Source organism: Nomia melanderi, chromosome 12 (genome assembly GCF_051020985.1).
Source record: "Nomia melanderi isolate GNS246 chromosome 12, iyNomMela1, whole genome shotgun sequence".
Lineage (NCBI taxonomy): Eukaryota > Metazoa > Arthropoda > Insecta > Hymenoptera > Halictidae > Nomia > Nomia melanderi.
In genome coordinates, this window is record NC_135010.1 from 126,221 (window position 1) to 152,918 (window position 26,698).

The window sequence follows — 26,698 nt, forward strand, 5'->3', positions numbered from 1 at the left end:
AAAACGCGTGTTTGTAGTTACGACAAAACTATGAGACAGTTTTTATTAAGTGGGCATAGTGAACAATGTGAAGAAAGTTTTCATTAAGAAACAGACAATGTGTGACATTAATTGAATAACTAAATAGTGCAATATTATAAATAACTAAATGAATCTCATGTTTCCAATGGAAGAAAGCTAGAGGAAGTTGAAATTAATTTAATTAGCTTAGGAAGGAGCCGAAGTACGATCTACAATTATCTAAAAAGTAGTAAAGGAAAACAATGCAGTAAAGACAGTATTGACCAAAGGAAAGTTTAAAATTAGTAAATGTCATTATAGGTATTAAGAACTTCTGTATTTTGAATTTACCGCCATGTTGGAATTACAGGTTTGTTCTTGGGACCAACTTTACTATATACTACATACAGTACCGGCTAAAAGAAGTTTACAAGATAAGAAAAAATAAAAACCGCCCTATCCCGGCGAACATTCCATGTCGAAAATTTCATTATTTGGTTTTTCCAAAAGGAAGAAGTCAGATTGCCTGTTCAATTGCAAAGTTTTAACAGGATAAAATAATTTTTGTTCCTTTAATGGTTCATATTACCGTCGACGTTAATGTTTTGAAAGTATTCAATGCAGAGCGACGGTGTGCGAGAGCACCGAACATACTATTAAAAACATTATTCCTTTTAATGCGTATATTTTGATTTGTTCACAATTCATTTTTATACGTCATTTACGACTTCATAGTCATACGAGTAAAACCTTACAATATATTTTTTTAATATTTGCTAGTTACAAAGTAATGCGCCTTTTTTAAGTAGAATCTCATTTTTTCATGACTTCATCTTAATTTTTAATTTTTATTGCAAAATGATATGACGATTTGACAAGAGTGTCATTTGTATGTTAAAATAGGGACTATAATAAATAATTTCGAATATTTTAAAATTTTTACGAAACTCTTAACAATGATAAATCAGGTCTGATCATAAAAAGTCCATATTATCGATCACCTTAGTGAAAAACCATATTGCCGACAGAAGGTTGCATACCAATGTTAACAGTATAAACAACATTACATGTAGCAGCGAAGAAATACACATGTTATTTAATGGCAAAATGAAACTAATGGAAAGCAAAACGGACAGAAGTAAGTTGAATCTCTTTACTCAATAATGTTTTTTACGTATCTGCGTGTTTACTAACTTATTAAACATTTTTCTAACACTTTGTGGATCTTCCTTGATTATTTATGACGGTTTGTAAATTTTCTAGCATATCTATCAGAGGATCGTACTAGTTTTCTTCTAGTGGTTCCCGAAAAATAGTCCTATTTTTGCGAGCATGAAATGGTATATTATTGTAAAGAATATTTTTTATCAAATTTAGATCAACCGGCTGAGGTGACCAATTAATATGTTATTTTGCATTTTAGCATCGTTTAAACATGTTTAAATGTTTATAATGTTATTAAAATTTAAATTATTGTGTTCAGGAAGGTACATAGTTTCATAATCTATATAAAAAATTTTCGTAATTAAGACACAGCAGATGTTCGAAGTTAATCAATTGTGTCTTTTTCAAAATAAATTTTCTCAGAAACTGTGATGGATAAAAGCGGATTGCATGTTTAAATTTAGCATACGAAATACTAGTAAGATTTCCGATTAAATCTTCTGTAGCAAAAATCTTGTTAGCCAGTGTAATCGATATTTCATGTCCAATTGTATTTTCTTTAAACGTTAGTTCGCTATTTTTAACCCTGATCGTTAAATTTCTAACGTCTATGGATTTCCTACTCGTTGCACCCGTTTGTACAAAAAACCGTGAATGCAAATATTAATATAATAATCAACAATCGAAAAAACAATACATTGCTTGCTCCTAACATTTGATAATATTCATAACATGTTTTCTTTCGTATAAAAAGTTTTAAACTTACTATCGTCCTTCTTAATTACAGCATAAAATCCATTAAATCTATATTTTACGAATGTAAGAGAAGCAGTAAATAAGTATCTGCGTGGTGTAGATAGAATTTGATCTCAAGAACTGACCTGGAATTTCAATATGCCGGGAAATTCAAAATATAGAAGTTATAAATACCTATAATGCTTCTTACTAATTTTAAACTCTTTTTAAAACAATACTTAGCTGCTCTTTCTATAAACCCGTACATATACCTACATACTGAACTATTTGAAACGAAAGATGCAGCGGTAATATTAAAAATTGTATAAAATTGACGTGAATTATAAGAATCAAAGTTTGGCAGAACTTTCTCCACCGATAAAACTAATAGACGATACTAATACGAGTAAGTCCAGTTTTCTCAGAGTGGGTATACAGGAACGCCATGCTTTTAAAAACCATGTCTACTCATATCACTTTCTATTATTTTTGTCACAGGAGAAAGTTGTTCAAAACATCAATACTTACAACATACGTCAATTTCATTAAAATCGGCGTTATTATCGCATTTTGTATCTTAAACAATTCCGTCGGCATGCCTCTTGGTTTATAGAAAAAGCAGGTAAGCAGTTGCTCCATTCTAACATCATACCCTCTCAAAGACGTATACATACAGGGTGTTTCGAAATTGTAGTACAACAAATGATAGGACGTATAGAACTCACCAAAACTGACAAGGAAAGGTATTTAACCCGGAAATTCAAAAAATTACAATACTTTGTGTGTAAGTAGAGTAAATCAAGCCTAATACATTGTAATTTTTTCGTACCGAATTTCACTCTGAAGGGGTGAAACCACCCCTAGAAAAAGATACAAATTTTTCTTTCCCGTGGATTATTTTGAAAACGGTAAGTGATCGCGAAAAAAAGTTTCAATAGAAAATACATTGTTTTTTCACGTCTATAGAATTGCAAAATAGAATTTTTAAAAAAGTTTAAATTTTATTTTGCAATTTTATAGAGGTAAAGGTGAAGTTATCGATGTTCTTAGCTTAAAGTTTTGAACAACTTTATCCTTTGTATGCTGTCAATGGGCGGGTTTAGTTTCCGAGATAATCGCAAAAAACTTTTGCGATTACTACACTCAACGTTTTTTAAAAAATTGAACCTATTTTTATCTCGGACACTTAAAATTTCGGCCTATGTTCTCTACCGTTTTCACTCGGTTTACCGAGTTGCATACGCCCTCTCATTTGTCCGCCGTTATTTCCAAGCACATACGTCACACGAGTGTTACGCGATGATACTAAGGGTTAGTATCTTGAAAAGTAATAAATATTAAAAATTAAAATTTCACATTTTAGACCCATCCTCTCTCCATACCCAACCTTCAGAATTTCAACTCGATGGACTGCCGGTGCCGTTGAGAAAAATACTTAAGTGATTTTCATACATACACGGTGATATAAAAAATTAGTATTTATAACTTGTAGGCTAGAACCGCCTAGAACTATAACAACCCTTATCACTCCGAGAATATTATAGAATGATTTTTAGCCAACTTCAAACATGCAATAATAATAAAATTGCAAAATTCTAGCAGTGATACTGCCAGCTGAAGGAAAACGCTAGCTTTAGCTTGGCAGTATTACTGCCGGTTGGCGTGACAGGGATTAATAATACTAATCAAACTCTAATATGGACCGAAAAATTATATTTTTAAAGTTATAAAGAATTATTTCCGTCAATCGAAATGACTAATTTTCTCACTTCCAAAGTATCGTGCCATATGAACACAATGAATTATCTGTCTCTCTTTTTTATGCTCGTATAATAACACAGGATTATCATGAGTGTAATATTATTATTACCAGGTAAAAAAGAAATAACAAAGGATAATCCATTATTCTCATACTGTATGATAACTTCAGAACCGAGGAAATCAATCGTTTTAACTGGTACAAAAATTGTTTGTATCGTTAGAAATATTAATTTTTCAACTCGTAAGGTAAAGTACGTAGTAAACAGGAATAAAGAAATATCCACTTAAAACTAAAAAGTTTTACTTTAATTTTAAGTTATTCCTGTATTAAACTGATATCCAGTTTTCGATAACAAGAATCGCGTTACAGCGAGCTATGGAATACATAATTAGAGCTTACTTCGAATTCGAGAAAAAGTCACGTTATATCACATCAGCGTTAAACGTTGAAACAGCGTTAAACGAGCTTGTGTTGTAGGAATCACGGGGCGAATAAAATCAACATAAGAATATTGACTATATTTGTTACGTAATTATAGAAATCAGCATGCTGACTGACCATATTATTTCATACACTTCTTCATTTTCAATTGTTTCAAACTGTTATTTATCACCAGCACGTGTTTAATATACTTCAGATTATTATATTGTATTTTGTTCATTTATCGCATTCACTTTAGATTCGGATCAAATCGGGCAGGGCGAATCGGATTTCCGTTTTCCTCAATTTTCTGTCTATGATTATAAATATCATGATTATTTACATATAAATGTAGAAAACAGACAAATTAGGGATCACGAAGCTGAGAAACAATAAACAGTACAATCATAAGAGTTAACTCGAAAGAACTGACCATACGTCATCAAGCTCCTTGAATTTATCGCATATAATATATATATACCTTGTACAATCCTACAAAGACGATTCACTTGTTGTATAATTAAAATAACCAATTTCACATTAGACATCACTTGTCAATAAAATGTTACCTTTTGAAAAACATCAAAGAAGCCTAAAAACATCATTAAAACCTAGGCCAAAGAAGGACACTTTAAGAAAATAATGAAGACTAATAGAACGTATGAATTACTAACATAAATATAAGATCTTCCAAAGAATAATACTGCATTTATTGCAACAAAAAATTTATCCATCCATTTTCAAAAGATTGGGTTGAATGCAATCTTTGCGAAGAATCATGTCACGAAATCGGTACCAATAGATGTGGTGTTAAAAGATAGTATATTTGCGACAAATATGGCAATAATTGATTTTATTATTATTAAATTGTGTAATTTTTGAGGAAACAAAAATGTCTTTTTAGATTCCGGAATGATCAGCGAAAAACTAATAGTTAAAACTTAGAATGAAACATTTTTTTTTATAAATTTCTTTTTAATACACATTCAGCTTCAATATCAGTAAAAAAACATTATTGAAAAACTTAAAAACCTTCCTTTTATAAGCAAAAAAACTGAAAAGTGAGAAATATCCGATTCACCCCGGGATATTTGGACGAATTGGATGTTTCCCACTTTTCAGTTTTTTGCTTGCAAAACAAAGATTTTTAAGTAATTTAATACCTTTTTTTTTTCTAATACTAAAGCTGAATGTCTATTAATAAGAAATCTACGACAAAAAATGTTGATTCTAAGTTTTAATTATTAGTTTCTCGCTGATAAATCTGAACTGATCCGATTCGCCTCAGTTTACTCTACAAGGAAAAGATAAATTACACTTTAGTTAGGACGTAACTTATTTCTAAACCTCTCATTATTCATTCGATTCCCGATCATGAGAAACGTTGACGCGCTTTAGAAGAAACTGTCGGTCTTCTCTTTTCAATCAGTCAATCGTAAACTGGATTGCGTCAATTGCTGTAAAATGTCCGGATTTTGTTTCTAATAAGTATAATTCTTGACTTCCGTAACATAGTAACTTGTCTTGTTCATCGTACAGTGATGCTTGCTTAAATTCCACAGAAATCTGCTGAGCTTAATTCGACTGTACTATTCCTACTTTTTTGCCATTACTGACTTCATGATCCCAGTACAGTTGATTACTCCATGATCCCAACCGGTCGGTGTCTGAAACGGGTAGAGAGGCAAGGGGGACGTCCAACTCGCGGCGCTCGATTCGGTAGTAATGGCGGAATTAATTTCGACACGTCTTTGTTACTGGCAGAGCGGCGAGTTTAGATGGAGCGTGCGGCTGAATCCCCTTGCCTCTCTACCCGTTTCAAGTGCTGGCCGGCCGGGATCATGTGAGTAACCAACTGTACACAGAGACAGAAAATGAATACAATGAGGGGAAGAAACAGACACAGGCCAAAGAGACGTCGTACGCGTCAAGTATAGACACGCAATGAAGAAAATTTCAATTGCGATAATTTTAACCATAACTTCTCAATCGTAATACCAATGGAACAATGAGATTCTTGTCACTAAAATGCGTCCAAACACGACGGTAATTGATCTAGTTTTATCAATTTGGGACAAATGAACCTTTAATTTCATTAATTCGGTAAAACTAGTCCGATTTCCATCGTATGATGGAACTCATTTTACGTTGAACTCATTTTAATCACAATAATTTGAGAAATTCACTGGCGCTAAATTTGAGAAGGTATGGTTAAAATTACTGCAATTGAAATTTTCTTCGTTACATTTTCATATTTGACGCGTACGGCATCGCTTCGAGGTCTCGCGTCTCGATCCTCGATGCTTGAAGGACTGTGTCTATTCCGCTTTTACTCACTATATCAATTCTCTGCTTTTGTTAGGCTATGCTTAAGTCAATTTCTGGAAGCGGATAGTTTCCTCCTGTTTTTTTTTGTTTAAATTTCACTCCTGGAACCCGAAATTGTAGAATTTAAGCGAGCATTATTGTAGTGATTTCCGATTTCGGTATTTCCACTAGATTTATTAATTCCAGTAAACACAATGGACGCGAATACACATTATTAAATCTTGTTCGTGAAAGTTAAAAGAAATTCTGTGTGAAGTCCTACCTTTAGGCTTACCTTGATGATGAGAGTTCTGGGCATTATGCGAAGACATCGACGATGAATCTGTAGACGGTCTGAAAGGAGAAAATTCGGGTCTGCAGCAACGGATATAGAAATGCAGAGACGTGATGGCGCACGAGGTACATGGAATGCGTTGCGTACGTTGTGTGGCGATGCGACGAGGACGACGATGCGAAGCAATGTATGGAAGCGTAATGAAAGATGAAACGGACTGACATTAATATGATTAATTCAAAAACCATGTATAAATTATATTATAATTAAATAACCATAATCATGTTACACTTTTCGTTAGATTATTCTATTACATTTAGTGATTATAATTACATTTATATAAGTCAGTAGGTCGTATCAGAAGATATGCGTTTTTTGAAGGTTAAGTAAATCATCATTTTTATAAGAAAGTGTTAAGTTTCTCTGATAAATATAATTATAAAGTGAGTTTCGTCTATTTTGATAAGTACTTTTACGAAATCCCTTTCTTCAAATTGCATTACGTGCACTTATTCTTCAACAAATTCCATTTCTGTTCACTTTCAGTCCCCTAAAATCAGCCAAAGTGTTTTCTCTGGAACATAAGGAATAGTCGTCCTCCATGTGAAGGATTTGACCAACCCATGTACTAAACTATTGTGCACAAATAATAGGGCGTGTGCAACTTACTAAACTCAGTAAAAAAAACTCCAGTGAACATGGGTCCAAAACTCAATAGTCTCCGAGATAAAATTAAGTTTCCCTAAACGTATCAATGATACGAATAAATATGTCAAACAAACGTTACAGGGTATGAAATACTACATGTCACATCCGAAGGTATTCGACCGTGACGTGACCTCGAAGAGTCTTGCAAAAGGTCACGTCACAATTCCTAAATAGAACCCCATATTTTCATATTCGATATTTTTAAAGCCAACATTCAGACGTTTCCAAATCAAAGACATGAAATTTTTCCTGCCAGCCATTGTCAGGATATCAGCACCCAAAATTGTCGATTCGTCAGTAGCGATGGTAGCTGAGTATATTCTAATCTCGCTACATTATGACGTGTTAAAAGTTTCGGTGCAGACAATAATTTTTAATCAAGTTGACATTCCTTTGGAATTTCGTGACAGGACTTTAAGGAATTGCCCGTAATTTAAATTATCTACCATTCACTACGCAGAGACAACTCCTTTTAGGTCACCCTTCCCCTTATTTTGTCCATATTTAGTGGGATCGTTTAAAAAATTCAAAACAACTTTATGGGATCGCCCGAGCCTGTGTGCAATTTCTCAAATTCAAATTTCGGCATCTCTATACGTTAAAATTGCACCTTGTTCTTGTTTGCTGAAAAACTTTGTGATTAGTTACAATTTTGCAATAGAAAATCATGAAAAACATTAAGAACTGAAGATGGTGATATAGTTCTGTACCAATAGAAAACTATTTTTTTATTATATTACAATATCTATGTAACCAAGTTCAATGTGCTTCATCGGAATATGATTATTTACAATGTTTTTCGTTTAGTACATTTGGTTTTGAGGAATTATTTTTTTAAAATATCAATTGTATAACACAACAAAGTATTAACCGAGAAATCTCTTCGTTAGATGAGAAAATGTACATCGGTTACATGGGAATAAAATATAATTTTATTTTGTATTGAGTACAATAGAATATATTATACACTGATCATTTGTTTTTCTAAGAAAAACGATTTATTGACAACCGCCCCTACATAAATTGAAGATGTTTCTCAACCGAATGGTTGGATGTATAGCAATTTTTGAAGTTAGTAAAACTCCAGTTATAATGGAATATTTTAGATAATTATAATAATCACAAAATTATAAATATCACTGATTTTTATGGAAACAATAATATTCATCTTGTTAATTTATCATTATAAACGAGTTATAAATTACAAGCACTCGACAGAACTGTTATAAAACAATTAAAAAAGTAATCACCCATTATGAGTGATGTAACATGTACTGTGGGTAACAGAAGTTTTCGAACGCTAATACATTGTTCATAGTTTTTATACATCTTCGCCAATAATGTAAATACTGCTACTAAATGAAAGCACTCTCACGTCAAGCTATTATTTCATTAACAACAGCATAGAAGTGTACGATATAATATTCAAAATGAGTCTGAAAAACACAAAAGTATGAACGAGAAACTATCCTTCGGCTGCACAAGGATGCGAAATCATATAGTGAGATAGCAAAAATTGTAAATAGAAGTCTACGGTACAATATGTCATAAGAAAATCAAAAACTGAAGAAACAATTGTGAATAAAGCTTGTTTCTTTGAAGAAAACTAAATACAGAATTGGACATGCAAAACGTACGCCCAACAGTAAAAGACAGTGGTTCAGTCATGGTGTGGGATTGCATGGCGGCTAGTGATGCGGATAATTTAGCATTTATTGACGGAATACTCGATAAATATAAATATCTAAGTATTGTAAAGAACAATCTTAAAGATAGTGCCCATAAGTTGGGATTGTTAAAAGACTTTTACTTTCAACAGGACAACGATCCTAAACATACAGCGAGGATCGTGAAAAAATGGATCGTATACAGTATATCCCATGTTAAATACGCCACCCCACAGTTCAGACATAAATCCCATTGAAAATTAATGGGCTGAAGTAGGCAACAAAATTTAATAAATTTCTAATATCTTTAAAGCAGACGCTTAAGGGAAAAAATCTGGAAATATGGAATTCCATCGACTGTAATTTTACCAAATCACTGGTTCACAATATGAAACGTCGATTAAAACAAAGTATTATCACCAAAGGTGGTCTAACAAAGTATTAATATTAAATAATACTGTATATATGAAGCGTTCGAATACTTTTGTAACGTATTAACTGTGCGTCTTTATAATAAATGTATTATAACTACTGCATAAGTTGTTGAATCATTTTCAAATTTTTCTGACATGATCTTCAAATTTCCCTCCTACTATACACCCCACATTGTCTTAAACAGGTTCCTTTGACATATACAGTGGCGGATATGTACTTACGAACATTCTCTGCGGATGAATTTCTACTGTTATTAATAATATTGCGGAAGAGTAGAAATTAATTATAATTGTAATTTTTTTATGGTATACATGTGTATTTGAAAAATGCAAGGTAACGTTCAATTAACTTAAACGTTAAAAAAGATAACATAACAATAATAATTCTCGTATTTCTTCTTACGGACACATACTTATGAACATCATGCTTTCGATGGTTTAGTAGTCTTTTTAAGAGCGAAAATGATATTAAATATTATTTAAAATTAATTAAATGTCAGTATTTTGTCATCTTGCCATGTGCTTTAATGATTAATTGCTGTACATTGTCTTGGCATACATTTTATTAAGCGAATGCATCGGTCAATAGGAATAGATTACTATGAATTCTCTATTGCAGTGTATAATTTATTGATATTTTTTTTTAAATTTTATTTCTGTATCTACATCAATCCAGAGCATTTTAATAGGATTTAAATGTGGACTTAGTGCCGGCCATTTCAATACAGTAATTTCTTTTTCGCCTACACTGTGTGTGGCAATTTCCGCCATATGCTTTGTATCGTTATCAGCCTGATAAATTCAATCTACAGGCATTTTTTCTTCAGTAAACGACAAAAGAACATTTTTAACAATGTCTCAATAAACAAAACGGTTCATTTTGTCTTAACTGTGATGTATAGTATAGTTTTCTTGGCCAATACGACGTTCTATGTAAATTTTGCCATCAGATCCAAAAAGATTGAATTTACTTTCGCCAGTAAATATAATTTTTGACCCCTGGTCTTCTGTCCAGTTGAGGTGATCTTGCACGTTGATTCTTTTCCGAAATTCTACTAAACGTCGAACAGTTCGCACACTAATTTCGTTCTCCAGATGTGGCAATATTTCACCATGAATATTGTGGGATAATAATGTGGTTGATAAATACTTCTTACCGTATTACAAATGCTAACCGTCTTGGTCTTTAACCGGATTCAACTAATGTTCGACTTTGACTGCCTGGCGATCGAGGATTTAAGCACCGTTGCGCTCATCCCCTACGTTTAAGAGCGCGTCAACAATTATGCGAATCCACTTCCGCATGTGCGTTCCAATTTCTATGCCCGACACCACAATATCAACCGCCGTTTTAAAACGGTTGCTTTCAGAAAGGCAAATCATGGATGAAACGGTGTGTTCTATTATTAGTTTTACGGGGTTTCGGTTTACGGGGAATATTTTCTGAAGTTTGATGAGTATTAATATGTTGTATGGCCTTATGACAAGCTTCAATAAATATACCCAATTGTAAGAAAATACTCCGATACGTCAGTCCTTGGTTTTTAAGGAGGCGTCAAACGGATGCCAAACTTGGCGTTGTTGCTCAGACGTAATATTTTTTCTCTTACTCATGATCAACACGTTTGATTCTGGCGTATGCACTGTCTAAACATCCAGAAACAACGAGAAATAAATATGAAGTCGAAACTGTCTAATATGTGAAACAAATGAGTGTCACGAGTGAATGTTATTAGTGTTCGTAAGTACATGTCCGAAACAATGTCACGGAATTCAAAGTAACCATTTTCTACAACCTATAATATCAAAGTTATTCGAGTGGTATAAAAGAGAATAGTCGAAAATATCTCAAACATAAAAGAAATATAAACTAAGTGGTACAAAATGCTAATATCATTTTACAGATAATGAAACCATAATTATTCACATGTTCGTAAGTGTACGCCCTCCACTGTATATTTCGTTCATTAAGAATTGCAAATGTAAGCGTTCGAATAATAGATTATAGCATTCTACGACTTGTTGTTCAAGCGGCCTTAAAAGTAACTCGTTTAGACATTATAGTATCTGCGTTTATATGCACGTACATCTATTCTTCCAATAAAAATAGCTTCTTCCGGTTACAGATAATTCTTTAGAAGAAACAAATTATTCTACGATTGCATTCACAAACTACCAAACCGAAAGTTTGTCCTACCGAAATAGTTGAATAAATAAACTTTCAACCTTCTACCAGCAAAAGTGAGTGTATTTAGAATACTTTTCTTCAGTTCGTTCCACTGACTGGATGTTTCAAAGAAACTTCGAAATCTCACTTTGAATAGAAAAAGATCTTACAATTTTGGCTTCATAATGTGAGAAATAGTCACAAAATGAATAAAGATAATGTTACTGTACTTGTCTGTGCAGATGTAACAAGACGTCACCAATTTCCAGTGCTAATACTTCACAGAAGTAAGAATCGTCGATATTTCAGAAATATTGATATGAGTGGTTTTTTAATTATTTACAAGGCTCCGTATTAAAGGCTTAGCCGAAGAATGCTATTTTCATAAGACGGTATGGGAAGTATTTCGAATAATTAGCCTATAAATTCAGGGGAAAGAAACTGAAAAAACGGACAATGATAAAAGAGAACTGTTTTTAATAGGTAATTGTACCTGTCTTTGCAGTTACGAAATTACAACTATAAGTTACAACTTATATTTTTTAATATAGAGTGAAGATAATAGCCAATTTGACAGTATAAAAATATAGTTTCTTTTATTTGGAAGTATATAATTTACATTTTATTCGTTTTCACCGTATTTTTTACAAATAGATTTGTCGATTGTACATTTCCCACACACGTACTTTTTACATTTTAGACAGATTTTGTTAGTCTTATTGCTTGTGCAATATGTTATTTGGCATGGTTTCCATTCGCGTGAACCTGTACTTGTATTTGTGACGGGTGTTGCTTGATTTTCTTTGCCTAACTCTAGTTCTTTTTGATATTCAATGGCAAGTTCTTCTGCCAATTTAAATAAAAACTCCTGCCTCGAAATTTCTTCTCCCGTGAATTCTTTATATAAAATCCATGCATTTATCCCGGTTAAATCTAAGATATTGAAAAATACCTGTAAAGGCCATCTCCGACATTTAGATTTTACCGATTTTTCCGAGGTCGATAGGCAAGCGAGAACTGTAAACACTTAGAAGTACTGTAAAGCAGTTCCTGAAAGGCACTTTTTGGCTAAATACTATTACAAATTACTATTACAAAAAGATATAAATCGTTCTACCGGTCAAATGACTGGTCGTGGTAGGTAAGACAGACTACAAGTTTTTCTCAGAAAATAAACAATAAAAAAAAGTGTAAATATTGAAAAATGATTTATGCATATATTTTTGGAAAAGTCGTGAAGTATAAACGCGATTCAATTACGTTGTCTAGAGGAAATTCTAATCGAAATTTTAAAAACAGTCATTTGACTGCTCGTGGTAGGAATACTGTTAAAATCATGCATCTTCCACCTAACGTTATATTTCTCGTACAACCAATGGATCCAGAAGCAATCAAATGTATCCAATAATGATGCTGAAAATATTTTCGGCGAAAAATAATACTATCTTCTCACAACAACACAGGTGAAAAAGTGATTCTTTTTATATGCAATGTAATGTAATATGCGAGATCAGGTTACACTGAGCTCATAATAAGCTTGAGACAGTGAGTGGTGGGAGAAGAATTAACCTGAGTCGTTAAAAGAGTGACCCAAAAAATTGCCCGCTTTGGAAACTTCGATTTCGAAATCGATTTTTGTGCTAAATATTACCTTACGATCGGCCATTAATCGTCGCAAATGTTTAACTTGAATTGACAATCAGTTTGCGAGATATAGGTTGACAAAAACGTTAAAATTCATGAACGCGTTAACTCACAGTTTTCGTTGTACTAACGTTTATATCACTCTGATAATTAAAAAAAACTATTTTCAAAGGATTTCCCATGTGTTAAAAGCAGATTTGAACTTAAATTTCCAACACCGAGAGCATTCCATTCAATATAACAATGGCATATTTAAAAAATACTTTTACTACGGTATTAACCTTTTCGTTACGGCGGGCACGGCGCGGAATCTTTTCCGTAGAACGAAGCGCTGTGCCAAAGGTGTGAACATTGCGCGCGCGAAGACCTCAGCATTCGGGGCCAAGTCTTTTGTCTCATAAATTAATTAAAAACATAATATTCAATAACTTTTTAACAATAATATTTTATACGAAATTTTTCAAAACACAAAAAAAGAGCGATAACACTTGTCTTAATTTGTGGCTCAACTTTTATGGCCGGTGATTATAGTCACCCGTGGTGGCGAAAGGATTAAGATCTCTTATCGGACTTAATTAATCAAGCATTTTTTACTGAAATCCTACATCCTGTACAATATAAAGTGGTTGTTCTGTGTACGGTGTTTTATTGAAACTTATGAATCAAAGAAATCCTCTCTTTTGATGTCCTACATAATAGCGATGTCTGTGTTTACTGCCCATACGGCATCCTTTTCAGCTAAGAATTTATCATTTATGAGTGTGTAATTTATGGTGAATTGTATTTGGAATTGATATCAAATTTCCAATATTCTCAAAGTCAAGTGTAAATTGGTTGTAACAATTGTTTTCATTTTTATGAATAGACAGATCAGGTATATTAGTAAAATATACTTAACCCTTTGCACTCCGCTGTCCCCTCTCAGCGGACATTAAAGTTTATTAGTGATTACGGGGAATTAAGTTATTTCAGCGCAACTTTTTGAGACATACATGTTTCTCTGAAGTTTTCTCTTGAAATGGCACAAGAAATCAAATCAAAATATAGTAAAATTACTGAGATATATAAAAAAAATGTCAGCGGGTTTTGTGTCAGAAGAGAACGTGAGAAGCGTGTTCACGACGGTCCGAGCACTTCTCGGCGCCACTTGAAAAGGGCGATAAGGAGAGTTTGTAGAAGAAAGGTCGGTATGCGTGCATACCTTGCACTGTATAGTGAGATTTATAAATATAAACAAACAAATTTAAAACTGTACAAAATTATAAAAAATAAAATATTGATTTTTTTGCAAATATACATTCCTTGATGTCAACCAATTCATTTAAGTCCAATATCATTATAATACGTTACTTGGTTCCAAAACTACACTAAATGATACGCGGGTCCGTAAATGCACGTTTCTGCCGCAAAGGCGCGCTGAGTAACTGGTAGCCAACGTCCAGAATGGTTCGGAGTGCAAAGGGTTAAAATGAGATATCGATATGCATGATTTTCAAGGTAATTTTTGGTAGAATAGAGCCAAATTTTCATTTGTTTACGTTAGAAGTTTGACACAATTTATTAGTAACGGTCAGTATATTAGTAGAAATACTGTTTTCACGGTAAAACTCACAATTTTTACGCCGCTTTCTTTGCACCTCAGGTAAATAGTTGAACGCATTATGTAATTCGATCAGTTAAAGAAGGAGATGACAATAATACAATATAATAGTTAAAAAAAGAAGATAATTTTAAAAGTTGTTCTATAGGAAATTGATTTGTGAAGAATTTATGATATCATTTATTTATAGAAAACACTTAATTCTACCCTCGACTACGATGCATTAAAAATTATAAAAAAAAACAGTTCATTGTTGTCGAAAGAAATGTTTCAATTCAAAGCAATTACTTCGTAAGTAAATATGTATCTTTAGCTACATTATTTTATTTGCAAGAATAAAGTGGTGCATAGCGATCCCGAGCATAACAATGTATAGTACATCTATATTTTATCAATCAGAATAAATATCTCACACAAATCGTGCAAAATCATTATTACAACCATTAATTATTAAAATCAGATATTACTTTATATTCAGATACACATTTTAAATTTCCAGAATTCTTTTTATAATATACTACGCTATAAATATGTCAAATCGCAGCTTTATACAAATTATAAATTTCTTTTATATGTAAATTTCAAAAATTTAAGTTCAGATTTATTTTTGACAAATGGTTAGTCTTTTAGAAACAGTTTTTTAAACTATCGGAATAACATAAACGTTCGTACAATGCCAACTATACGTTGATATTTGACTGAATGTTGACATCCTATATCTCAGAAACTGTAAACTCAAGTTAAAAATTTGTGGTGATTAATATCACGCCATAAGATAATATTTGGCACAAATATTGGTTCCAAAATTTAGTGTCCCAAAACGGGTGACAAAAAGGGTGTTTTTGAAGGTTTTATAGAACGTAAGATAAATATTAAATTATGTGAAACAGTTTCGATTTATTCTGAAGAAGAAATTTTTACTGATAATTCATCAAATGAAAAAAAAATATTAGTGAAAATAGGAGTGATGGAAGTGATATTTCTCCGATTATGCATCATCGCCATGCGCGCCGCCACTCTGTTAGTGACTGAATCAAGTACCGATATATTTCATGTAGTGAAATATTAAGAACTCAATAATAATTGAACCACTTTTATATGACAACGATGTTAAAATATTCCCAAACAATTACGAAGAATTGAATGATGTAATAAATCTATTATTTACTGGAAATGACATTTTATCATTTATGGCACATGAGTCGAATAGACACCATTCAATAAAAATGAAGATGAATTCAAAACTTATTAAAAATGATTGAACAAAAAGGATATCACATTATTAGCTCTAAGAAGAATGTTAGGATTAACGATATTACGGGAAAATGGTAAAAGACAATAAAGATGATTATTGGACAGAAGATGCATTATTTCTTTACATTCAATACTTATGATCTCCAAGCTTAAACAGAAAGTCTGACAGTAGTATCCAGGGAACCGACGCACTATAGGATTTAAACAAATATATTCTTATTGAGATTGTATATTTATTGCATCTTTCCTCATTTCTTACTATTAGGATATATATTCGTGGTCTATCGACATAAAATAATCACTGAACTATGTTTTTTTAACAACTTTTATAAATAAATAAGTATACTTAAAATCTTTATTTAAGTTATTTTAAAATTATTTAATATTCGACTTGAAATGAATTGAGATTATATGAGTAATTACAGAACTGTATTACAAATATAACCTACAAAATGCAATGTGTAATATTGAATATACTTTTAGTTATAGATATCTCTGAAACTAACAATAAAACCGAATAGAGTTGTAATTAGAACTGAATAATAAATAATTAAAATGAATACATGTTGTTCTCAAAATTTTACAAACAGAAGAAACTTTTTATTTGATACAAATATATCTTTAATGAGGTATGTATATACATACATATAATATAGTGAATCACAAAGGTATTCGGACACTAAGGTATGCTTGACTTTAATCACCTATATATTTGTTAATTATGAAAGAAATTAAACTTATTTCTTTCAATAGAGTATTTATTATACTTTACAAATATGTGCAACTTAATTGGCTAACTTGTAGTACAGTAATATTATATATTAAGTGAGATCATAGTAATTTTTCGCATTACAAAAATATTCAGATATTACGCATAATTAATACTATATAAACCAAAATTTAACTTTTCATACTTAGTAGCTTTTTGTTTTATCACATGATTTAATTTTAATCTTTTCAGCATACTAAATATAATTTTTCAAAATATTACATATTTGTTTGTTCCCATTCGTCTCGCAATCTCTGTTTCAATTCTTCTTTGTTCCTCATCGGTGTTGTCCTTATTCTTCTATTTAAATCATTACATAGATTCTCTATAGCAAGGGTGGCCAACCTTTTGCATACCATACGTCAATTTTTTTCACAGATGAGTTCAGATGCGCCATACAACTCTTCAACTTTCTTACGTTCACGGTTGGGGTTGGAAAAGTAGGGATAACAGTAGGTTTTACTTCGCTTAGGGAAGGATAAGGAATAACTCAATCTCGTAATTAAATTAATTAATTTATGCGAGTTCAAAATACACACGTTTATTGAAGCTCTTGAAAAGAATAAGTAGGCGCAAGAATGCAATATGCCCCACTTGTTATCATCCAATGCGCCACAGTTTGACCACTCCTGCTCTATAGAGTTAAGATCTGGGAATTGAGGAAGAGGGTGTGAGTTTTGGACAATCGTATAATAGATATTCTTGTACGATCCTTGTTTTATGCTTCGGACTGTTATTCTGGTGGAATTTGAAGCTTTTTTCCAATACCCATATTAATTGTATTTGATACTAAATTTTTTTTTTTAAATATGTAAATAATTGTTTCGGTCCATGATGTCTTCAACAAAAACACGTTTTTCTACTCATCTGCTCGATATATATTCCCAGATCATGAAATTCCCTTCGCCATGTATGAAAGTAGCTCGCAAATTTTTCGGATTTAAAGTTTTATTTCCCTTACGCCACACCATATGCTGTCCATTCGAACCAAATATATTGAATTTAGATTCGTCAACGAAAATGACGCTGCTACGCCATGATTCTTCCTTCGAAATCACTTCTTCTGCGAAAGTTGAACGTTTCTTTTTATTTACTTCACTGATATACGATTTTTTTATTGCCACTCTCCCATTATAACCATTTTGTGTAAGCAGTCGTCGAATTGTTTATGCATTATACAGATTTCCCACTTTCTTCTCGAAATTCAGTTGTTAACGCAGAAGCATTTGATCGTGGGTTTTCTTCAATTTTTCTCTTTCATTCATTACTTTTAGCTGGCCACTTTGCGGAAGTCATTCAATTCAGTCTTTATTTTTAAATCTATTAACGATATCTGCCACCGTGCTTCTTTTAAGATTACGCATAGCAGCGATTTGCCGATACGATTTTCTTTTTTCGCGATTAAAAATTACTAAATGGCGAAGATTAAATGAAATGTTTTTACTTTTACGAGACAAAGGCTACTCTCCGAAACAAACATTTCTTAGAACTATTCGCGCATTATTTGTAAACAAATTGAAAAAGAAATTAACTGTCCAACTATTTGTGTAACGCGAAAAATTACTATGACCTCATTTAATTTATAACATTACTGTACTACAACAAATTAGGTAATTCAGTTGTACATATTTGTAAAATACAATAAATGCCGTGTTGAAAGAAATAAGTTTGAGTGAACTTCTTTCAAAATTAACTACGATATAGAGGGTTAAAATTAAGCATACTGTAGTGTCCGAATGTTTTTGTGATTCATTGTATGTTAGTATGTACATATTTCAGAGCCTGGCATCATTTATGCATATTTCAAGAGATTCATTCAGAAAAGGTGAATTCACTTCATTAGATTTTCAGACTACAGTTCCGAAAAACATCTCTCATCGATCGATGTGAAATTTTTGAGGTAATGAAGAAGAGGGAGAGAAGATCTTAAATATAAAATTTTAGCCTCGAGTATTTATTAGTTTCTGAGATATTAGTGAAAAACTTTTCTGCCTATATAGAAATAGATAATAAAGTACTCATCGTTTAGTGGTCATACTTGGTAAATTCAAATTGGAAAGATACCCTCCTACTTCTACTCCTCTGTCTGTCGGACCACTCTATAATTGCCCAATATATTTTCCAATCTGCTATGATTATTAGTTTTATTCATTACGGTTCTTTATGGATATCTCAGAAACTACAAGGGTTCCCAATTTTTTCAAGTTATTTTTTCTAATTTAAAATTTGGTAGATGTCAAAGCGAAGATATAGATTCATTAAAAAAAAATTGTCGGATTCTGACTGAAAGGATTTTTGGCAATTATAAAATAAAAGTGTAAGCGGGCACTCTCACCCCGGAAAGAACCAACCCCATTAATATCAATCTTTATTATTGAAGTAAAAATCGTTCCTGCATATTGTACAAAAAAGTACGAAATTATCGCGATTCTCTAGAACTACTGAAACACTTGTACAGGAGACTATATATTTTTTATATAAGGCATGAAACATGTCTGTGCAAAAGATGATTTAAAACGTGCATTTCTATAAAATCGGTCAATTTTATGAAAATCGGATTGACTGTCAGAATTTTGCCGTATTATTTATTAGTTGGTGACTATTGTATAATAACTTTTTGTCTCTTACGAATTACAATTTTTTTACTTTTATAAATTATTAATTCTTATTATTAAATTTGATACAAATAATTTCTCTCTTTTTATAAGGTTTTATTTCCACTATTACACTTTCTATAAAAATAAAAAGTTCATTATTAATTATGTACTGATACTAACAATGATTTGTCAATTCTTATTTATGATGTACAACCAGTAAAAGGACCACATTACTTATGAGACAACATAATAGAGAATTAGTAATGCCCCTGTCTCGTATTAATATGGAAGACTAACAATAAGTAGTAAATAATATCTTGTTTATTAGTATTGTAGAATTTATGAAAATTTTAATCTGTAAGATTTTTTTTAAAATGAAGAGCCAAATAGTAATGTTTCAAAGCATCCTCGTTTCCTCAAGATCTATAATGAACCATTTTCAAGATATAGAAATTTGTATATTTTAAATAACAATCACTTTATATTTTGTGTTAAATGTGATCATTTTTCTATAGTCTTACAAAATTAACATTATGAAATAAAGAGTAAAAAATGCTAATGATGAATATGTTTTTAAATTTAGATTTAAATATGTGATGTCAGTTTTATATATCACAATATAACAAATACAATAATAAATATGTATATTAAATAAATAAATATTGACAATTTGTGTTTCCGCCCTTTGCTTTTATTATAGCATTCACTCTTTCTGGCGTATAGTGCATACATTTAGTAATCATGTTTTGGATTTTGGGATGGTTGTTCCATACTTCAACAATTTTTTCTGTTAATTTTTTTTTAGTCACTGTAGTGATAGCTGATGCATATACAAGAGTTTTCAGTAAACTTCAGACATTTTTCATGGGATTCGTGTCTAGAGAATATAAACAAAAATTTTACTGCTCGGACAATAAACTCTCAATAATAGAACATTATGTATGCATCTTTAAAATCAAAACCAATACCAATTACATTTTACCTTTTACTTTCACGATTACCGCGGAAAACTACGAATGGCCCGAATTTGTTTACCCGGGTGTGTACTATGTTCACATAAGATGATGACTTGCAAACGAGAAAAATGAATTTCTATAATTTTGAAAAAAATGTGTCAAACAGAAGTTCCTTAGCACTCAATAGAGATTGAATAACATAATCAAAACATCAGAAAATTTTGTATAAGAAATTGATATTGCTTCAAGTTTTCTACATAAATTTATAGCGAATACCACAATAATATAAAAAAAAAAACAAGGGAAAACGAAATTCATGGCATAGGCTTGTTCATTAATTTCATTATTTAATGTCAAGGCTAATTTCAAACGAAGAAGAAACGGCTTCTACATATAATTTTACGATTTTCTAAATGAAAAATTAAACTGTAGGTAATATAAAGTGTATGGGTGAAATTATATAAAATTATATGATTTTCACAAAATTATCATGTGTTGTAAAATGCACATTTTTAATAACCTTTTCCTTGGTAAAAATGTCGCACTTTTTCAGTTTCAAAGATAATCACAAAAAAAACTTTCGCTATTTTTACACTGAATTCTATATGCACAAATGTCTATATATATATAGACACTTTAGACACAAGTATCGTAATACTTATTTGTTCATAGAGTAACAAAATATACTAATAGATAAAAAAAATATACAATAATATTTTAAGAAATAGAGGTGACCATGGAATGTTTGAAACATCTCCAAATCAGATATATGAAACATAAATGTCATGTGTCATATGAAATTATTTAATTTGATCTATTGAAAGTTCTCTTTTCTACTGATTTAAAGCTATGATTTGGTCCATCTACACACGATACTTCACGCAACAAATAATAAATTACGTTTATTATTTCTTCAAAGACAAAATTATAATCATAAATATAAATAAATCTTATTAAAAATATCACAGACTTTCAAGCATTTAAAGTTTTTCCACATGTAATTCGAAATTATTGAAAATTGAATATTAGTTATGTACTCGAATAGGTAACCTTATAATATTACTCATAAGTTATAAAAACTACTCTGAGCCTACCCTTCTTTCTTTATATAAATGTTATACTTAAGTTCAAAGAAATTATTCTTTCATTTCTTATGGATGAGTATATAAATTATACATCATAATTTTATTTGACAATAAGTAACACCTTCTATGCCATAAGAAATTAAACAATTTTTCAGTGCTGTAAATGTTAACAAATGTCACCTTTACTGTAATTACAATAATTCTCAATTACCCTTCGGTTTTATTAATTTACAAAACATTTTTTACCCATATTTTTTATGTCAAATATGCGTGGAATGTTACTTATGTAAGTGGCATAGGAAGTATTAACTACTAACGAATGTGTAACATTATTATTAATTAATTATTAATTCTTTAATGTTCGAAATATTAGTTTTCTACTCACAAAGGTTTCGGTGGATCGCTCGCAAGTAGGGTACCATCATTTCTTGCATTATTTCCTCCTGCATCTTCGAGGTCGTCATCGCTGTCACTTTCTACTGATAAAGCCTGCGAAAAAAATTGTTTATTTTTCATAAATATTATTAAAATTAAAAAATGATGATGAACAATTTAAATAAATCAAAGACGAATTATTTTGAAATATTTAAAACTTCACAAATTTTCATATTTTTATCAATGTAAAACTTATTGACCGTTAGCAATATGGTAAAATTTACCATACGTTTTTTGCGCATAAATTTCTATGAAATTTTCATAAACGATACAAGAAAGAAAAAAACTATAGGTGCCAACTCACCCGTTCTTTAAGAAGAATTAATGTGTAACTCGTAAAATATTGAGCATATGATTAGTAATATGTTTGATTGTATGTATAAAGAATATAACAAAATTTATGGTCATTCGAAGTTCATCTACATCTGTGATCTGAATGTCTTGCACTGTTCCTATTACTGTTGGTTTGTTAAATTATATGAATACACTATCACATAAATATCCAAATACTATGAGACTCCTTTTTTTCATAGATAACAAATAACAAATTTCGTACAGCATTAAAAATGAAATTATAGTGAAAGAACAAAGGGAAAAAGTGATCAGCAAGTGCAGACATAAAGTATATTCACTACACTTTGCCAAATTACTTTTAGTTTTGAATATTGACATTATAAGAAGGCATTTTGAGATAATTCTATAATTGTATAATGTGGTAATATCCATGAGTAGGATAACCTTGCACAAACTGTAGGCTCGCTCTAGGCATTATGACGATCATATAGGAGTTAAATTTCAAAATCCTTGCATTGAACACAAATTACAGTTAATAACATTCTATTTAACCTTTACTGCCGGAGAAAGTTTTGACGGCACAATTATAACTACCATACAATTGATACTGTTTAGTAGATCAGCAGCATCATCATCAATACATAAGTTTTATAATAAGATATAGAATAAAAAGAATATAATTAGGATACACGAAATTTAGGGAAGGAAAAAAAACAAGTATTCAGCAAATGTGGATTAAGAGATTCTCATTTTGTTAAAATCCGAATATCTCGATAGAATACAAACAATGCCTTAGACTAATAGTTTTTATCGCTTATTACTAGATGGTTCTTAGTCTGATCAATTAATACTGAAAGATCAAGTAAGTGATAATAATACTTACTTGATCGAGAATACTGGAAGACTGTGGCATCTGTTTGTTGTTCTGATCATTGCTGCTTGTAGGTTGAACGGAATTGGATGTAGATGATGCAGCAGGGCCCTTATGCTGTCTGTTCGGCCTAGGCGGGGCCTCTGGGCCCTGTGACACACCAAGCTCGTTGAGTTGAGCGGCCAGCATGTCCAAGTCCTATCACCCACACACACACACGCACAACCCCGTTAGTCACTGTTTCGAGATACCTCCAAAAATTGTTTAAAGCCACCATCTAATAGCCAAGCAGGACCAAAAGAGAAATAAAGTGGCAAAGAAGTTGTAAGACGTATTGTATTTAAGCAACCCCTGTAAAAGCTTTTATTCCTGTCAATACTTCAGACATTTTAAATTTATATAAAACTCCTTCAGTCAATTGACAATAAAAAATAAAACTATTTGTCGAACTTGATTTTACTTTTGTTACCAATTAGTCATGTTTATTCGATTATGCAAAAGGTTAGTCCCATTTGTCATTTGACGCATACACAATACTCATCGTAAATAATTTATTGTATTTGTGTACTATAACTATAAATTGGTAATTGCTCACTACTTCTGCCAGTTTGCCCTGAAGTAAAATAATAAATTCATTGATATAATTAACAAATAAGTCTGACATTGTATATATTATTTAATACTTTTGAAACTATTTTGAAACATCACGTATGATTTAATCCTCTTAGAATTTAATTCTTTTAGGAATTTATAAGATTGTTATGTATGATACTCTTATTAACACTCCTGATAGAAACACCAAATACTTCTAACAATTCCGATATTAATTGCAAATATTAGAAATGTAAGATTCTGACAAGTATCAATTTCAAATTGTTATATAGTATGCGATAAATGTTTCAAATTCATTGCAATACTATTATTACAGACGCATAGACTGTTTTCATCCATTTGTCTTCCCAAACGAATGTCTAGTTTAGCACTCACTCAAAGCTAATTAAATATTATTATACATATTAATAAACATTATATTGTATAACTTTAGAATAATCGAGACTCCGTAGCAGTTTCTTCATTTTCTTTTTTCAACAAAGAATTGAATCAGGAAATAAAATATTTACGTTTACATTCCAGATAACAGTATAATTTCTTATTTTTCCACACAAATTAATTCACTTTTGTAAACTGCAATATTTTTTACTATTAACTATGCCGTCAATAATATAAAGAACAAAAACTATAAAAATAAAACGTATACATTCGTGAATGTATAAAATAAAACTGTTTTAATATCTGTTCAAATATTTTATAATATGAAACATTTGTCATACTCGTATGTTATATCGTGTGTCAAATACAATGATCAGATATAATAATAATATACGACTTGACTATATTTCTCGAAACATGAAGGAACGTGTTGTGTTTGCGTAACGATACACAATATAACTCTATTAATGAGAGCATACATTTAGGCGATTTCAGTGAAGCATACCAAGAAATGATAATGTGCTCAAGCAACAGGATGTTGAAAAATGGTGATAGTTAAACTGGTTAAATGAAGAATTCTAATAATTGTTTAATAATCTCTGCGTGAGATTTAAACAAGCGGATCGTGTGTATTTATGGAAAGACAATTTGCTGTATAGCTTATGTAGAGTAACTGTTTGGTAATTTTTCTGTATATATAGGCAATGTTTGTGTAAAACGAAAACGTAGTGTGATCATGTATACGAATGTGAGGTTAACAATGTAACATGTAAAGAGAAAAATAAGTGTTGTGTTCTTACCTCCGGCCTCCTTGGCGGCAGCTACGGTACGTGTGAACATGGAAAAAAAACAAAAACCGAATAATTTCAGGCACGAAAAGGATTATGTATACCATACAGGGTGATTCTCGAGTAATGAAACAATAGAATACTTGATATAAAATTAACGAAATAAAAAATGTACGTGGTGTAACTTGAATATTTAAAACTCAATTTAAGAGACCTACGAATGTATAAAGTTCGAATTTCATTAATGAAATTGTAACTGCCTGTCATCCTTTAGACCACGTAACACTGACGGTGACGTAATTTATGATAAAGTATAGTACCCTGTAGTGTCTTATGTTTAGTTACTTCTACTTTCGCATTTCTCTGACCAAAACATATAAGAAATATGTTAATAATTAACGTATCTGAAAACATTTTAACAATTTTAACCGGAAGAAATTTTAAGTTATATTGCATAAAGTCTTTAGTGGACATCAAATAAAAGAAACATATTCCCGTGTTTCTCACGACTCACCCTGCACGTGTGTGTATCTTGATTATTGTGTATGTGTTAAGTGTTCAAGCTTCTCTGGGAATAATCATATACTTGTAAATCCGCGACTACGTGCATGCACGCCATAGCGACAAAATATAACAAACCTTTAAGTGCAATTTGTATTAAAAAAAAAACAGAGTTATGGGAGGGTACAAAAATCGTACGTATAACAGAGCTGTATTACATCTTATATAGACAAAAGAGAGAGGGGGGGGGGGCGTGTATATGTGTAAGTAAATACCTACCGTGCACTGCTCAGAAGACGAAAAGCGAGAGGAATGCGAGTTTAATGATAAGTGATCTGATTGAAAAGAACCCTATCTATTGTCTCGCGAATTTTCGATACAGTCACACATATTATTTCTGTCGCATGACACGAAGCACACAGCAAAAGATCCCCCTTGCCTCTATACCGTCACGCTCGCCATCTTCTGAGCAATACAGCGGTATATCTGTGTATGAATGTGTGCGAGCGTGCGTGTGCGCACACGTAGCACTGCCAGACAGCAAAATAAAACAAAACTAGCATGTGCCTCTCTACAAAACCAATATAGTTCTCCGACTACGTATATTAGTCTTTATTGGCGTAATACGAATGCCGAGAAAGTTAAAATACAGTATTAAAGAAAAAGAGAGGAGGAAGGAGGAAGGGGAGCGATTGCAGGAAGAAGATGAGGAAGAGGTGGACGTAAACATCAGTCATGTAAACAAAACCAAAGGAGCCTACCATAGGTTTAAACACATGACTATTTCGCTGAGATGCGGATTGACCACTTGAGTTTCCACTACCACTTCCAGTGGCAGGCGGTTGATGATTAGAAGGTGGTGTTGATACTTTGTGTGGTTGTCGTGGGTCGTCTCGAGGTGTCGGTGGCAATGGCCGAGATGGTGGCTGCGGGTCTGGAACTACTACAATGCACACAGAAGAGAAAGAATTGAATGATACTAAAAAACAAAGCAAACAGCTGCAGCTTGAGTAGAATAAGATTATAGTAATCGTCTTAATTCTAATACCTTAAGATTTTCATTAACTCGTAATTATTAAATTTAGTTCATAAATAAATCTCATAAATAAATAAATGCTAATAAAATACTCCCTCTATCTCACACTTGATTATTTTGTATATAAACTTTGTTTAAAGTCTTCTTTTTTCATTTTTATAGAAATTTCATATAAATGCATAATTACTAATATTATTGTTACCTGCTGTATCAATCACT

General features: G+C 31.6%; 1 protein-coding gene across 18 annotated transcripts in view; it reads right to left on the reverse strand.

The window, feature by feature from the left end:
• msn (serine/threonine-protein kinase msn) overlaps window positions 1-26,698 on the reverse strand; it is a 179,161-nt gene that overhangs the window by 69,098 nt on the left and 83,365 nt on the right. For 8 of the 18 annotated variants that reach the window (XM_076372751.1, XM_076372746.1, XM_031974987.2 and 5 more), the window contains exons 9-13: window positions 26,205-26,386; window positions 24,955-24,975; window positions 23,177-23,362; window positions 21,950-22,053; window positions 6,672-6,763 (exon numbers count right to left, since the gene is read on the reverse strand). In XM_076372751.1, coding sequence (XP_076228866.1) covers window positions 6,672-6,763; window positions 21,950-22,053; window positions 23,177-23,362; window positions 24,955-24,975; window positions 26,205-26,386 — 585 coding nt within the window. The remainder of the gene's footprint in view (window positions 1-6,671; window positions 6,764-21,949; window positions 22,054-23,176; window positions 23,363-24,954; window positions 24,976-26,204; window positions 26,387-26,698) is intronic. The other 10 variants (XM_076372750.1, XM_031974984.2, XM_031974989.2 and 7 more) reach the window with 6 other exon arrangements.